This window comes from Coenobita brevimanus, chromosome 97 (genome assembly GCF_032717465.1).
Source record: "Coenobita brevimanus isolate Jiangsu-jjx chromosome 97, ASM3271746v2, whole genome shotgun sequence".
NCBI classification, from domain to species: domain Eukaryota; kingdom Metazoa; phylum Arthropoda; class Malacostraca; order Decapoda; family Coenobitidae; genus Coenobita; species Coenobita brevimanus.
The window spans coordinates 17,252,509-17,269,203 of NC_137050.1; the positions used below are offsets into that span (position 1 = coordinate 17,252,509).

The 16,695-nt window shown below is 40.8% G+C and overlaps 1 protein-coding gene across 1 annotated transcript in view; it reads right to left on the reverse strand.

Annotated features, from left to right (window-relative positions):
* The window catches only part of LOC145413616 (uncharacterized), a 569,601-nt gene that overhangs the window by 124,535 nt on the left and 428,371 nt on the right, over positions 1 to 16,695 (reverse strand). Inside the window, exons 30-31 of the mRNA XM_080283270.1 lie at positions 7,522 to 7,681; positions 6,292 to 6,476 (exon numbers count right to left, since the gene is read on the reverse strand). Coding sequence (XP_080139396.1) covers positions 6,292 to 6,476; positions 7,522 to 7,681 — 345 coding nt within the window. The remainder of the gene's footprint in view (positions 1 to 6,291; positions 6,477 to 7,521; positions 7,682 to 16,695) is intronic.

Genomic DNA, 16,695 nt, shown 5'->3' on the forward strand with positions numbered 1-16,695 from the left:
CTCTTACTGGCTCCCTTCAACCTCTGTCTCTTAGCCACACTGTTGCATCTTTATTTCTTTTCTATCGCTACTTCAATGGTCACTGCTCCTCTGAATTGTCTGCTCGAATCCCTCCACCTCTACGACAGGCGCGTAGCATCCATTTAGCAACAAACTCTCATCCCTTTCCTATCCAACTCTTTATGCATGAGTTAACCGTTACTCCCAGTCTTTCATTTATGCAACAGGTCAACTCTGGAACTGTCTCCTTTTGTCTGTATTTCTTACTTCCTATGATCTCAAGCCTTTCAAATGCAATGTGTCCAGGCACCTCAAAATGAGGGGATCTTGAATTTGGCTTTCTGTTGTATTATTTTAGCTTTTTTCTTGGATGGAATGGTGTGCGAGCTCCTGGCCTTTGATTCATTCTTCCTTGCATTACAAAAAAAAAAAAAAAAAAAAAAATTACAGTGTAAACATTGGCAGAACACTACACATAATGCTATCTGTTGCTGCCCAGTACATTAATGTGACATTAACAGAGAAATTCCAAGTGTTCTCTAATAATCTTTGTCAGATTAACCCTTTCGCTGCAGAATTTATTTTCAGCTTGATTCTCAGTGGCAGTTCTCCAGCAAAAAATCAAAATGGTATTAGGTAATTGTCTACAATACTTTTGTGACTGCCTAATACTTGCATTTCCATTGTCAGCACTAAAATTCCTTAATAGCTACATATATTATCAGCTGGATCATGAATGCACCAAAAATTTGCTGGGGATTTACAGCAAGCTCACCCCCAACGCGTGGGTTTCGTTCCAAACATGGCACATTCGGTGCGAAATCGCGTAAGTTTTAACTACTACTTATTTTGCTCCCTAGCCTCCCTAAATGTGGTGTTTTGCTCTTACCTGCCATTGGTAATCAATATGAAGCACTTTAAATGGTTAGTAGGTTTATTTGATGTTATAACTTACAAATACAGTGCTGCACAGCAAAACTTCAACACACAAATACGTAAACACAAAGCAACATTCCAACACTGATTGGTTTCGGGACAATTCGCCATCAAATCAGTTCACCATCACAACAATAACAAGACAGTTCGCCGTCATTAATAACGACAGCTATGAATGTCACTAGAACATAATTAAAAGGCGACTGCAGCAAGGAAGAAACAAGTTAATTATTGACTAGAGGTGCAACCAATAAATAATATCCAAAGCCTACATTATTGAACACAGACTTTGATGGATCCCTCTGAAATATAGTTATTAATCTATTGATTAACTAATAATAAGTATATTTATAAAAGTATTGATTAAATAATAGTAAGTATATTTATAGAATGATGGGGAATCATTCAGGGTGTGAATTATCCTGACAGGGAAGCATCCATGTTTTGACGGGAATTGACTTGATGGGGAACTGTCTCGGAACCTGCCGATCATGGGTAATCATTAGGTTAACTGGTTACAGGGCTTTATTTAATGAATGAAGAAGCGAAGGAACGTTGTGGGGTGGATGTGGATGTGGTTGAGAAGATTAGGAGAAATACACTGAGGTAGTTTGGACATGTGGAGAGAATGGAGAATGAAAGACTGACTAAGACGGTGTACGTAGATGAGGTGGAGGGAGGGAGAGGGAGGGGTAGACCAAGGATGAGGTGGAGGGATGGAGTTGAGAGGTATATGAGGGAGGGGGGGGTGAGTTGGGGGGAGGGTAGTCAAATGGTGGGTGACAGAGCGACTTGGAGGCGTTTTGTCTGCGGCCACCCTTTGCGGGATTAGGGCGTCGGGCTATAGATAGATAGAACTTACAAGTACATACCAGAACAGTAAATATTTTAATTACAAATACGGTACTGTGGAAAAGCAGTACTGTACAGGAAATCTTTAATGAACAAATAAAAAAAGCAATATTCCAATGCCTATCAGGTAAACTGGTTATAAGACTTTATTTCTTCCTTTAATGTTATTTAATAGTACTTTAACTTGCACATAAACTTACCAGAACAGTTATGTAAATATTTAACTTACAAATAAAGTACTGTGGAAAAGCAGTATAGCGAATCACATGATCACATGATCAAAACAAAACGTGTGTGCTGCGCTGATGTTCGAGGATTTGGCCTTTCAAAGGCCTCTTTTGCGTAAATTTATAGTTTTTGTAATGGTTCTTTAATCTTATGTTGTCTTATACGTATTCCAGCACTTATCGCATATATATATATTGGTAGGAGAAGGGATCTGTACTTTGTTTTTGTTGATTTGGAAAGGACTTTGACAGAGTCCCTAGAGAGGTGGTGAAGTGGGCGATTAGAAAGCTTGGCTTGGAAGAGTGGCTGGTTAGGGTGGTTATGGCTATGTATGTGGGTGCTCACACCCAGGTAAGAGTGAATGGAGATTTGAGTGATGAGTTTTCCGTGAATGTTGGTGTGCATCAGGGGTCAGTTTTGAGTCCCATGTTGTTTATCGTGGTACTTGAAGCCCTCTCACGTGACTTTACAAACGGACTCCCGTGGGAGATGTTGCATGCTGATGATATGGTGTTGACTGCAGGAAACGAAAGGGAGGCGGAGGAAAGGTTTAGGAAGTGGAGAGATGGTATAGGGCACAAGGGCTTAAGGGTCAATGCAGATAAAACAGAAGTGATAATATCTAAGGTTGGTGGCGGTACTGTCAAAGACAAGGGAGAGTGGCCATGTGCAGTTTGCCACAAGGGCGTGGGAAGTAATTCCATCTTGTGCGGTGTTTGTGATAAATGAGTGCACAAGAGATGTAGTGGTATCAGAGGCAGACTGCGAGATAATGCTGATTTTATGTGTATGGCGTGTCGGGGAGAACAGGTGGAGATTGCCAGGCGAGAAAGGATTGAACTTGCTGGTGAATCTCTTGAGTGTGTGGAAAAGTTTTGTTATTTGGGAGACATGTTGTGTGGTAGAGGTGGGGCTGGAGCTAGCTCTGTGGCTAGGGTGAGAAGTGGTTGGAAGAAGTTCAGGGATCTTGCCTCTCCTGACAGTGAGAGGACTCTTCCAACATGCTAAGAGGTCTTTGTATGCAGCATGTGTTAGGAGTGTAATGCTGTATGGTAGTGAGACCTGGGCAGTAAAGAAGGAGGATATTCGCAGGTTCAGATGTACAGAAATGACAATGATTAGGTGGATGTGTAATGCGTCCCTGCGTGCAAGGTCTGGGGGGGCTGGGTTTACAATAGAAGAGTTGAGAGGTAGGATGGGACTGGAGTGTATTGGTGTTGTGATAAGGAGAGGTAGATTGAGATGTTTTGGACATGTGGAGAGGATGGGGAATGATAATTGGGTGAGGAAGGTGAGAAGTGTTAATATTGGGGGTGGGGTTATGAGGGGTAGACTGAGAAAGACATGCAACGAGGTCAATAAGTGTGACCTTAGGGTTAAGGGACTGAATAGGGAGGCTGCAATGGATCGTGCAGCATGGATAGCCACCATTAGGTGACCAAGGCCGACGCATGCAAGCATGTTGAAGCCTTTAAAAACGAAACGAAACGAATTGCGAGCGCGTTCGATGAGAATGTGTTCGGGGCGAGCTTACTGTAATTAAAAGGACGCTGAGATGCTAGCCAGCTGATACATAAAGATCCAGTGTTTACCATAATATTATATTCATTAGCAAGCATTTTCTGTACACTTACATGCCTAGCACCTTTTTAAAAAACATCTAATCACATTACATTGCATATAACTAACCTAAATACAGTAGAAGTCCGATTTTTCGGCATCTATGGGACCAGGCTAGTGCCGAAAAATCAAAATTGCCGAATCATCAAAAACCCTACCAACTCAATACCTTATATGTTTCGGTGAACACTATCATCACTACTCATATCATTACAAATGTGTTTGGAGGGAGTACTGTATACTGTTTGATACTGTACAATACTGTAATGAATACAGTACTATACATGAATATGAAAAATAAAGAAATTAGTGAACATACTGTATATAAATGTAATGGTACAGTAGGCCTACAAGTTCACATGCACTTACCTAAACTTATAGTAGGTTCCTTATTTACATATGTACAATAGAAGGGGTTGATTGGAGTCTGCTACTGCTGGAAGAAGTCCCCAGCAGTAGAGGGTCCTCATGGAGAATTTCAAGACTGATGAAAAAAATCGGAAATTCTGCCGAACGATCAGAGATTTTCGTAAATGGGACTATTTCTCAAAACTGCCGAAATGTCAGATTTGCCGGGGAATTGGATACCGAAGAATTGGACTTTTACTGTAATGGTGAATCTCCAACATTTTGTGATACACAGTCAAGCGTTCAATCAGCTGGGCAGGCATGTTAGCTGATGTGATGTTTTGGCTTGCCACTGTAAGAGGGCAGCACATTCTGGGATGCCATTGCCATAGCTATGTCAGCAAGAGCCTGGAGTACTGCACAGCCAGTTCAAACCGTTTTTTGAGGCCCGTCGACTACAATCTCATTCCACAGTGAAAGGGAATAATTCATAGAACGACTATAGTCATAAAACGCAGCGAAAGGATTAAACAAGGTGCTGGACCATCAGTTGCTGGAAATTTGATGTACCTATATGACTGTATCAAACTACCTCCAGTCTCCTCACACTACTTTGGTGCTGGAAGCAACAGAATAGACTGTAAGACTATGCATAAACTGAATAAGAGACTGTAGAACTAATACTGGGCTAAAGACACATACTGCATAGCACAGATACTACTTGAAAGTTCTTCCTCACTTATGAATATACACTCAACTGATATGATATAAACAGCGTAGAATGAGTTTTGGTGCCTAAGTAATCAATGCTGTATTAGGGTTATTACTTGCTGTAACCAGTGCTTCACCATTACTGCAATATCTTCAGCCTTGGCCAGGCAATCAACCCATAACCAACACCCAGGGATTGTCCTAACAGTGTGCATAGAATGATATAGTAAAAGAGGTCACAAACAACCTCCAAAACACCGTCAGGGCAAATGAAGTGGACATTACCCAACCTGTGCCTCACAAAAGGAAATGAAGTTTCTCAAGTGGATCACAAGGCCCATCCAGACCATGATAAACTGTCCAAGTAGCAGCATATATTACCACATCTGTGCATAGTAGTCTTACATTTGCCAATCCCTGAAAGCTACCAGCAGCCCTAAATAGGTTCAGGCTTGGCAATATATTGCTGAAGTGAAACACATTCCCTAGGCAGGGGCTCAGCACACCTCTTCAATAACAGTGATGAGAAAAGGCAGCAAAACTACACCTTCCTGTCAAAGCTTTAACCTCGTTTGGTACTAGCCACTTACATGCTGCATGCAACAGAGATGCTGCAGATGATTAACATTCAATAAGAGTGGTCCAACTGACAAGAATATTTCAGAGAGAATTAAGTTTTGCAAAACTTTCAGTCTCTTGATCAATCCTGCACTTCAGTCTTATGTGAAGTGGCCTACCTCTCAACTTCTTCCTTCACCAGCACTGGTTGACAAACAGCCATGATACACTGTATACATTTAGACACCACTGACCATGCTAACATGAGTATATTCTTTCATGGGATAACAGCTCTCTGTGTGCTGAATTTCTGCGCCACCTCCCAGACCAATATCCCAGCCTGGATGTCTCCACACAGGATCTCATTCCACACCTTCCTTGGTCTGTCCCTGGGCATTACTCCCTTCACATATACATCAGTATCTCTCCATAGCCAGTCATTTTCCTCCCTCCTCTCAGCATGTCCAAACCATTTTGGTTTACTGGTCTGCATTAGCCTTCTGATATTTCTTGCACCAAATCTCTCTTGCAGCAAACTAGTCACAGATCTGTCATTCAATTAGACCCACCTCCTCTATCTCCATTATCATTACTGAGCATTTCACTCTGCATGTATCCTCTCTTCTCACAAGTCAAATCTCACTTCATACAGCATAACACTTCTTGCACTTTTTGTGAAGAGTGCCTTTAGCACAAAAGGAAGCCCCGTCATGGTCAGGAAAATCAGCACTTCCCTAAATTCTTCCATCCACTTCTCATGGCAATGGATGTAGCCTTTGCTCCTCCTCCTACACTCAACATCCCCCCTAATAATAAAACTCTTCCTTGCATTTGAAGCTGCTGCAGACACTGGAATGGTGTGCCATTACCAAGATATGAACATAAGAATCCTGTTGGTGCTGAAACCATGAATGTGCGGGACCTGATGTCTGCAACAACAGGATGATGTTTAGTACTTTATCATTTTCTAAAGAATTAATATAATGTACTATATTTTTAGATAATTAACATAAATTTATTACAGTTACTCAAACCTACCTTGTTTTGTCAAGGATCTTCTCCAGCTTCTTCTTCTCTAGTGTAGCATCAGTAATGGACTCTTCAATGTCTCTCACCACAGGCTCCTGTTTCACCTCTACTTTTGTTTTATCAGATGCCTTGTCACTGACGGCTTCTTTCTCAGCCAGCTGTTTCAGGGCTCTTTGATATTCATATGGGAACACCTGTGGAAAACATTACAGTACCTGTACAGCATTTCCTTAAGTTTTCAGTAACACCTGTGAAAAACACTAAACATACTGTAGTACAGTATTTCCTTGATCATCTTTTAACAACAAACAAATATATCATTGTTTACACTGCATAATCTATGTCCATCCAAATACTGTTTAACAACAATAGGTGTGTTCCAAACATGCAACAACAATAGCAGACAACCTAGTTGAATTTCTGAAAGAGACTAACTAGTTTAAGCTTAATCAGGTGTGGTTACTATGTCATATAATATGAATACTTAGAAAAAATACCATAATTCTCATATTCTCTGGACAGACACCAACGAGGTTTTCTAAACTTTCTGAATGCATATTATATTCTAAGCACAGAGGAATACAATAATCAAGATTTGTACCTTGAAGGAAAGAAAGTTTGTCTAAAATCATGTGCATGAAGGGATATGAATCATCACTTTAACCCACACACTGAGGCAATATGGCCAATTTTAAGACCATTGCAAAATTACTTTATAAATGCATCACCATCCTGGAAATAGTGGGACACACTTTCCCAAGAAATATGATTGCACAACTCATCACAATTACGGAGTTAGTATGGTTACCGGTAGAAATTTCCCGGTTGGTGAGAAACTGCTAACATGAGTAAGACCCACCCCTGCAAAGCCTAACTGAGTTGCTACCTGATCTAACAAGCCATAACCTGAACGTGATGTACTATTTTTAATAATTTGTTTCATCTTTGCCCCCTCATCCCCAAGCCACTGTTGGCCCTGAATTCAATTTTGGCACCAAATACCAGTATTTCCAGATAGGTCCCAAGGCCATGGTATATGGATCAGCAAGTGCATGAACTTACTACTGTTCCTTTGTTTCTGGGCTCATCCTTGAGGGTGGGAAAGAGAGACAACAGACAGCCTAATATCACATAAAAATTGTGTGACACTACTACGAGAAACTTCATGGTGCACTGTTAAAAAACCCACTCATATGAGGTAAGTCACATGCAACAGGTTAGGATTACAGCTAGTCATACCTTCACAAAGTGTGTTGCTTGGGCAGGCCAATCCTTCAGGAGTTCAGCAGCAATCAGTGACTCAGTCTTTTGGTGGAACTTTTGGAGCATGTCCTCAACAAAAGCTAGTTCTTCAGCTTCCTCCAATCCTAGCAGCTCCACTGACTGACGGTTACACTTCCTGCCACAGCAAAGATCTTGATATTGTGGAGATCTACTAAAATGAATATCTATATCCTGATATGAATAGAATTGGATTGTAATCTAAAAAGAGCTACAAATTGCATTTTGTAATAAAGTGCTTATTCAGAGCAAAGTATTTACTGGCTAAAGCATTATAAAGGAAGACTGATGACGTACATAATGATTTTTATTCATGGCATACATTCCTTTCTCGTATCCTTTGTCTAATGCATGAAAGCCTTGGTTTAATCATGCTTGTTCTAATGCTGTCTGCAACAAGGAGAGGGCCTACAAAAGGTACTGGAGCCAACCCACCCGAATCACATCATCTTTACGTTTCTGCCCGGAATCGTGCAAAGTCTGTTCTTTGCTCTGCTAAAAATAATTTAATCCTTACTAAATGCTCTCAACTCTCCAACTCGAATTCTTGCCGCTCCTTCTGGCACCTTGCCAAAAACCTTTCTCACAACTTTACCTCATCATCTTACCCTCCTCTTTTCTACTCTGATGGTTCTGTAGCTATTTCTCTACTGATAAAGCAGATCTCTTCGCACAAACTTTCTCCTCCAATTCCACCTTAGACGATTCCGGTGCTGTTCCTCCATCACTTCCCCCCTTTGACTTCCTCATGGCTGACATTAAAATTTCTTCAGCTGATGTATTTTCTGCCATCGCTGGCCTCAATACTAACAAGGCATATGGGCCTGATGGAGTCCCTCCTGTTGTTCTCAAGAACTGTGCTTCTGTGCTTACACCTTGCCTAGGCAAACTCATTCGCCTTTGTCTGTCAACTTGTACCTTTCCTTCTTGCTGGAAGTTTGCTCTCATTCAGCCAGTCCCAAAGAAGGGTGACCATTCCCAACCCTCCAACTATCGTCCAATTGCTTTAACGTCCTGTATCTCAAAAGTTTTCGAATCAATTCTGAACAGAAAAATTTTAAGGCATCTTTCCCATCACAACCTTCTTTCTGATCGTCAGTACGGGTTCTGTCAGGGACACTCCACTGGCGATCTTCTCACCTACCTTTCAGACTCCTGGTCATCCTCCTTTCAAGACTTCAGCGAAAGCTTTGCCATTGCACTTGACATCTCAAAGGCTTTCGATCGAGTCTGGCATAAATCTTTAATTTCCAAACTGCCCTCTTACGGTTTCTATCCTTCTATCTGTGCCTTCGTTGCTACTTCCTATCTGGTCGTTCTATGGCCGCTTTGTAGACGGCCACCATTCTTCTCCTAGATCTATCAACAGTGGTGTTCCTCAGGGCTCTGTCCTATCACCAACTCTCTTCCTTTTATCCATCAATGACCTTCTAAGCTGTACATCTAACCCTATCCACTCATACGCAGATGACTCCACCCTTCACCTTTCCATTCAGTTCCCGCAACACCCATCTCAGCAGTCACTTCAACAAACAAGGGATGAGGCTATAGCACACCTAATGTCTGACTTGGCTCGTATCTCTGACTGGGGTAAAAATAATCTGATTTTTTTAATGCATCTAAGACTCAGGTCTTACCCCTATCAACCCGACAAAATCTTCCAGTATACCCACTAATGTTCAATAATATTCAGCTTTATCCTGCATCATCCTTGAACATGCTTGGGGTTTCATTTACTCGGGACTTGTCTTGGAAAGATCATATTACATCTCTTGTAAAATCTGCTTCCAAGAGATTGGGTGTGCTAAGCCGACTCCGTTCTTTCTTTACCCCTGCACAATTGTTGACCCTGTACAGGGGTTTTATCGGTCCCTGTGTGGAGTACAACTCTCATGTGCGGGGAGGCTCCCCACATACAGCTCTTCTCAATAGGGTGGAGTCAAAGGCTTTTCGTCTCATTAACTCTCCTCCTCTTACTGACTCCCTTCAACCTCTGTCTCTTCGCCCCACTGTTACATCTTTATCTCTTTTCTATTGCTACTTTAATGGTCACTGCTCCTCTGAACTGTCTGCATGCATTCCTCCACCTTTACGATGTGTGCGTAGCACATGTCTAGCAGCAAACTCTCATCCCTTTTCTGTCCAACTCTCTAATGCAAGAGTTAACCATTACTCCCAGTCCTTCATTTATGCAACAGGTCAACTCTGAAACTGTCTCCCTCTGTCTGTATTTCCTGCTGCCTATGATCTCCAGTCTTTCAAACGCAGTGTGTCCAGGCATCTCGAAATGAATGGATCTTGAATTTGGCTCTCTATTGTATTTTGTTTTTTTCTTGGAGAGAACTGTTATTGCGGGCACATGGCCTTTGGTTCCTTCTTCCTCGCATTAAAAAAAAAATAAAAAATAAAAAATAAGAAGGCACATACGTCAAAAGAAAAGGCCTGTCAAGTATACCTGTTCCAGTTAAGATGAGAATGGTGACTGAGAGAGTTATGCTATGTACAAAACATCAAATTAGGAAAAAATATGATGTCAGAGATGATGGAATGTGGATCAGATATGTGTACTGTTTATATGCACTGAAAAATACAAGCAAAATCACCCTCCAACCTGCAAGGATCCAGCTCATTGATCTGACTTGCATGATGATCAAAACTGTGACCCCACTTCATCTTGCATGGGCTGATCCAGAAAGAACTTCAGATTTGGCTTGTGATGACATATGAATTGAAAACTGAATCATGTCACTAGCTGCGGTTCTTGTTTCCTTGCTGCTTTCTCTAAGGCAGTTCTGGCAGCCACATTTATCACATGCATTCTGAACCTTGTCTCACTCTCTGTCTATATATATATATATATATATACAGTCAACCTCTGCCATCTGCAGGTTCACATTCGCGGATTTTTCTGGAAAATTATTTGAAGATATTTCCCACTTTTCCCATAGCATCAGCTGTTCATAATGGTTCATAGGTGATTTTTTTGCTTGTTTTCTGTGAGAAATACTGTCCTATACAGTTAAACTATGCAGTTACCCTGCATGGGTATGTGCTATCCAGCACACTTCAAACTATCATCATTATCATCCTGTGGTGAGTACAGCATACTGTGCCCAGAAGGGCTTGTGTATCATCCTGTACTGCCTTTTTAGGATGTATTAATGTGCCTTAAAATATATTTACAGGTGTTACAGTGGGTTTGTAGGTAACAGGAATAGCTAAAACACTGAAATCAATGACTTCCCTGGTAGATTTGGGCTATTCGCAGAATTCAACATTCGCGGGGTGTTCTGGTACATAAACCCCGCGAATGGCAGGACCTGACTATGTGTGTGTGTATTTACCTATTTGTAGTATACAGGAATTGAGCAATGCTCGTGTTGTCCTGTCTCCATATCCACATTTATCAAGTCTACCTTTACACACATGAATGTTTTTCTCATGCACCACCTCTTTGTCTAAGTCATTCCAAATATTTAAGTATTTACCTAATATACCTAATTGTGATATACACGGAATGTACTATGCTCGTGGGTTTCCGTCGCTGTTTCTCAGTAAGTCAAATTTAGCTTTAAACTCGTTTAAGTTTTTAGACTGGACGATCTCTTTGTCCAGGCTATTCCATAAGTCTATACTTCTGTAAGGAAAGCTATATTTCTTGATATCCTTCAAGCAGCTTGACTTTTTCAATTTCATTCCGTGTCCTCTTGTTGCTCTCTTATCCCATACAAACAGATCTTCTTTGTCAATTTTATCTACTCCCACCATGGTCCTGAACACTGCAATCATGTCTCCCCTCTTTCTCCTTTCCTCTAAGGAAGGCAAATCCAGTATTTCCAGCCTCTCTCTGTATGACAGGTCTGTCAGACTGGGGACCATCTTGGTTGCTGTTCTTTGTATTCTCTCAATCTTGTTTATATCTTTCTTTTTGTGTGGGCACCACACTACCGCTGCATATTCTAACCTGGGGCGGATCATGGCCACTATCAATTTTTTCATCATCTCCTCATCCATATAATGAAATGCTACTCTTGTGTTAGTCAAGAGTTTATAAGTCTCTCTAACTATCTTGTTAATGTGCTTTTCTGGTGACAAACTATCTTGGACCAGCACTCCCAAATCTTTCTCTTCTCTCCTTTTTGTGATTAATTCATTACCCAACAAATAATTCAGTGATGGCCTCCCGGTACTTTTACCCATTTCCAATATTTTACATTTCTTTACATTAAATTTCATTTCCCATGTCCGGCTCCAATTGTGTATCCTATCCAAATCCTCCTGCAGTATTTTACAATCCTCGTCAACCTCTACCTTCCTCAAGATCTTTACATCATCAGCAAACAGACTCGCATAACTGTTCACTCCATCTACCATATCATTTACGTAAATCAGGAACATTACTGGCGCCAACACTGAGCCTTGAGGGACTCCACTTGTTACTTCCCTCCATCCAGACATCTTATCCTTTATTACTGTCCTCATTTGTCTGTCTCTCAAAAAGTCTCTCATCCATTCCAGAAGTTTCCCCTTTAGTCCTTCTATATATTCTAGTTTCCACATTAGTCTCTTATGAGGTACCTTGTCAAAGGCCTTCTCTAAGTCTAAGTACACACAATCCACCCAACCATCTCTCTCCTGTACCACATCAATCGCTCTTGAGTAAAAGCTCAACAAGTTAGAAACACATGACCTTCCACTTCTGAATCCAAACTGACATTCAGCCAAAATATTCATCTCTTCCAGATATTTTATCCATCCGTCTTTCAGGATTCTCTCACATAATTTTGCGACCATGCTGGTTAGAGACACTGGTCTATAATTCAGGGGTTCTTCCCTGTTTCCTCCCTTGTAAATTGGTACCACATTTGCCCCCTTCCATTCTTGTGGCACTTTCCCCTCTTCCAGTAAGCATACGATTAAACTGTGAATTTTATCCGCCAGTTGTCCTCTGCATTCCTTCAGTACCCAATTAAAAATTCCATCAGGTCCTGGGGCTTTCCTTACATCTTGAGTTTCCAGTAATTTATACACTTCCTGTACCTCCACTTTTATATCTTTCATCACCGGAACATTTCTAATCACTCCCTCCCCTTCCACAAGCTCCTTTTCTTTAGTGAAAATTGACTGGAAACGTTTGTTCATTATTTCTGCTTGCATTGCCGAATTCTTAAAGACCTCTCCTACTTTCAGTTTGGTGATTCCTTCCTTTTGTTTCAGTTTGCCATTAACAAATCTATAAAACAGTTTGGGTTCATCCTTGCATTTGTCTATTATACCTTTTTCAAAATTCTTTTCTTCTTCTCTACGTATTCTTGTATATTCATTTCTTGTTCTTTTATATTCTTCCTTTGTTCTGTTGTTACCTCTCTTTCTCCAATTGTTCCACGCCTTATCTCTCTCTTTTTTTGCTATCATACACCTTCTATTAAACCACTCCTTTTTCCTGTTTTCTTTCCCTCTTACTCTTGGTACAAATTTTTCCACTCCCAAATTATAGAGGTCTAGAAAGATATCCCACTTCCTCTGTATCTATCTTGTTTCTCTGAATTTTCTCCAATCCGCATTTTCAAAAAAGTTTCTCAATCCTGTAAAATTTGTTTTCCCAAAGTTGTATCTTCCCTGTCTATGAAGCTCGTCTCTTGGCTCGACGTTCCCTATTAACATCTGGAACTCAATGACCACATGATCACTTTTTCCTAAAGGACAGAGATATTTCAATGATTCTATTACATCGGGTTCTTTGGTGAACAGTAAATCTAACCTTGCTGGTGTGTCCTCACCTCGAAACCGTGTCTCTTCTTTGACCCACTGCATCATCACATTATTCATTATTATATTTAATAACATAGTGCCCCACGAATCCTCGCCGCCTCCCGAGTACCATTCCTCCCAGTTCACCTCTTACAGTTAAAGTCACCCACCAAAATTATATTATTGCTTTTCTCAATTATTTTTTGCAAATAGCTAGCCATATCTGACAACATCTCATGGTATTCGTCATCCTTCCATGCTCTCGTCTTTGGGGGAACATACACTACCGCCATATCTCTCTTAACATTCTCTCTAGTTTCTAATTTCATATATATCACTTCAGCCCTGCCTTCTCCCATTTCCACAGTATCTACATTTATGTTGTTCTTCACTGCTATCATCACTCCTCTTCCCTTTTTTTCTTTTCTGTCTTTTCTCCACAGTTTGTATTTACCATCTCCCAAATGAACATCAATATCTTCTCTTAATTTGGTCTCTACAAAGCACATGACATCAGGTTCATGTTCTCTCAAGAAATCGTTAATTTCGATCCTTGTCGATATGAAACCATCAACATTAGTATATATCACCTTCAAATTGTGTGTGTGTGTGTGTGTGTGTGTGTGTGTGTGTGTGTGTGTGTGTGTGTGTGTGTGTGTGTGTGTGTGTGTACATATAATATATATATATATGTAATATATAATACATATATAAGTATATATATACATATACAGTTGGCACAATAAAAGTCTGGACCCTCTAATTTGTACCATATATTTGGTAGGGTCCAAGAAATATTGTAGGAAAATTCCTGTAGTTGGTGGATTTTTTTCTGGTGGTTTCTAGTGACTTTACAGGCTTACCACCACGTGCTGTGAGTTTATGAGTTCAGTGCCATCCTGACTGTGGATGGGAAAGCACATCAGATTTTCTTGTCCTGACTGGCCTTTGTTAATTTCAAAGCTCTCGTTTTCACACCCTCCTCTGCCTTAGTGAATCATTGGAGATGGGTCCCAAGACACTAACTGGTGTAGAAAAAGCCCGAATTTTAACTATGAGAGAGGAAAATGTAAGAATTAAGGCGAGGCTTCAGTGCAGCAGTACGGCTGGGGATCTTGAAGTCTGTATGAAGTCGATGCTGTATGGTTCTTTCAGACACATCTTTCAGCAATTCTGGGTACATATCTTTCAGTTGTCTAGCAGTCAAACGTGGGTCCTTTATCACAGCTTGCTTCAGTAACCTGTCTGTAGTTGGTGATGTTTTCCTTTTAGGTCCTAGCCTGTCTTTATGTTGGGGAATTGTGTTTTTGGCAGGTGGCGGGCAGCAGCAAGGAGTGACATAACGGTAGATTTTCCTCACCCAGTTCGAATACAAATATCCTTAATTTTTACATTTTCCTCTCTCATAGTTAAAATTTGGGCTTTTTCTACATCAGTTAGTGGCTTGGGACCAATCTCCAATGATTCACTAAGGCAGAGGAAGGTGTGAAAACGAGAGCTTTGAAATTAACAAAGGCCAGGCAGGACAGGAAAATCCGACGTGCTTTCCCATCCAAAGTCAGGCAGGCACTGAACTCATAAAGTCACAGCACATGCTGGTAAGCCTGTAAAGCCGCTAGAAACCACCAGAAAAATATCCACCGACTACAGGAATTTTCCTACAATATTTCTTGGACCCTACCACATATATGGTGCGAATTAGAGTGTCCAGACTTCCATTGCACCGACTATATATATAATATATATATATATATATATATATATATATATGAGCATGTGTGTGTGTGTGTGTGATATACATATATATATATATGTGTGTGTGTGTGAAGATACATATACATACATACATATATATATATATATATATGTGTGTGTGTGTGTGTGTGTGTGTGTGAGAGAGAGAGAGAGACAGAGAGAGAGAGAGAGAGAGAGAGACAGAGAGAGAGAGAGAGAGAGAAACAGAGAGAGAGAGAGAGAGAGAGTTGACTTGCATAATAACATGTGTTTGTAAGCCATGGTTTTCTAATCCACGGTATGGTTCCTGCTCAGAACCAAAAAGTAGCAGAAACCATGGTTATATGCTTGAAGTGCGGACTTTCGGTGCAAAAGTGACACATTTCCATTGAGATTTCAATGGTTCGACTCTGTACCACAAACCGCGGCAATCAGCCATCGACAGGTAAGCATAGCAAGCAATGAGAAGCCAATCATAACCCTTCCCTTGCAGCTCCCTCCCTCCATTGTTTATTCCTGCAGTGGCCACAAGTGCTGTTTCTGAGGACTACCTGCTCCTCTCCCCCCTTTTCTCCCTTACTTGCCCTTCCTGCATGATACGATGCCAGACCACAACCGGCCTAAGACTTCGTCACAAAAGGGACAGAAAAAAGTCATCACTTAAATATGACCAGAAAATGGATGTTATTTGTTGTATCGATAATGGAGAGAAAAAGGTAAGAATTGCTGCTGATTATGGCGTCAACAAATTGAAGAAGAAGTGGGGCTGAGGCAGTGGCAGTATGGGGCACCACCACACTTGCCTCAAGTTGAGAGGCCCTAGTTTGCCCCTAGCCTCAAAACCCCACCCCCACCCCTTCCACTTAAGCATTGTCGTCAGTCGGAGTAAGGTAAGATCCTTTAATGTTATTTATTTAACCCCTTTGCACATGAAGACTCAAAAAAGGTCAAAATGGTGTTAGTCTGAAGAGGAACCAATGAAGCACAATGATGCACTTGTCAGTACTGGTCTGAAGGGATGTCAATTAGGCAAGTCTGGACAAAAATATTCACCAAAAATTATGTTTTAGCATGAAATGTGTCAATATTTGGTCCATCATAGGGGAGGGTGTCTATTTCCAGGCCAACACTCTCAAATAGTTGGCATTCTCTCAGTTATCAGTTTGGGGGATGGGGGGGGGGGGCAATTTTTGGGGATTTACTCAAAAACTATTGGTTGTATCAGAATTCTGACAACACCACGTGAAAGCTCGTGGATTTCTGCACCTAGCCACATGTTTAGTTCTTGCATTATGAGGTAAAATTTTGTGCTAGAGTGCAGGGCAGTTGTTTTCACTGTTGAACAACAGTATTCTCACCTCATTTCGGTACTTTCACAGTACTTTTACTCATCAATTTTATGTGTTTTTATTAGCTTACGATATAGTATAAACATAAGGGAAGATGATGGTATACAATTTATACCATTATTACCAATTTCTGGGGCAAATAAAACACATGAGAATGTTTTCCTTCATGCACGGGTCTAGCCTGCCCTTGTGGCATTTTCTCTAATCAAGTCACACACACTCACAGAAAACTTACGGGGCACGACGGGCTAATGTTTAATATTCTTAATTCCCAGTAATACATGCACTGAATAATTAT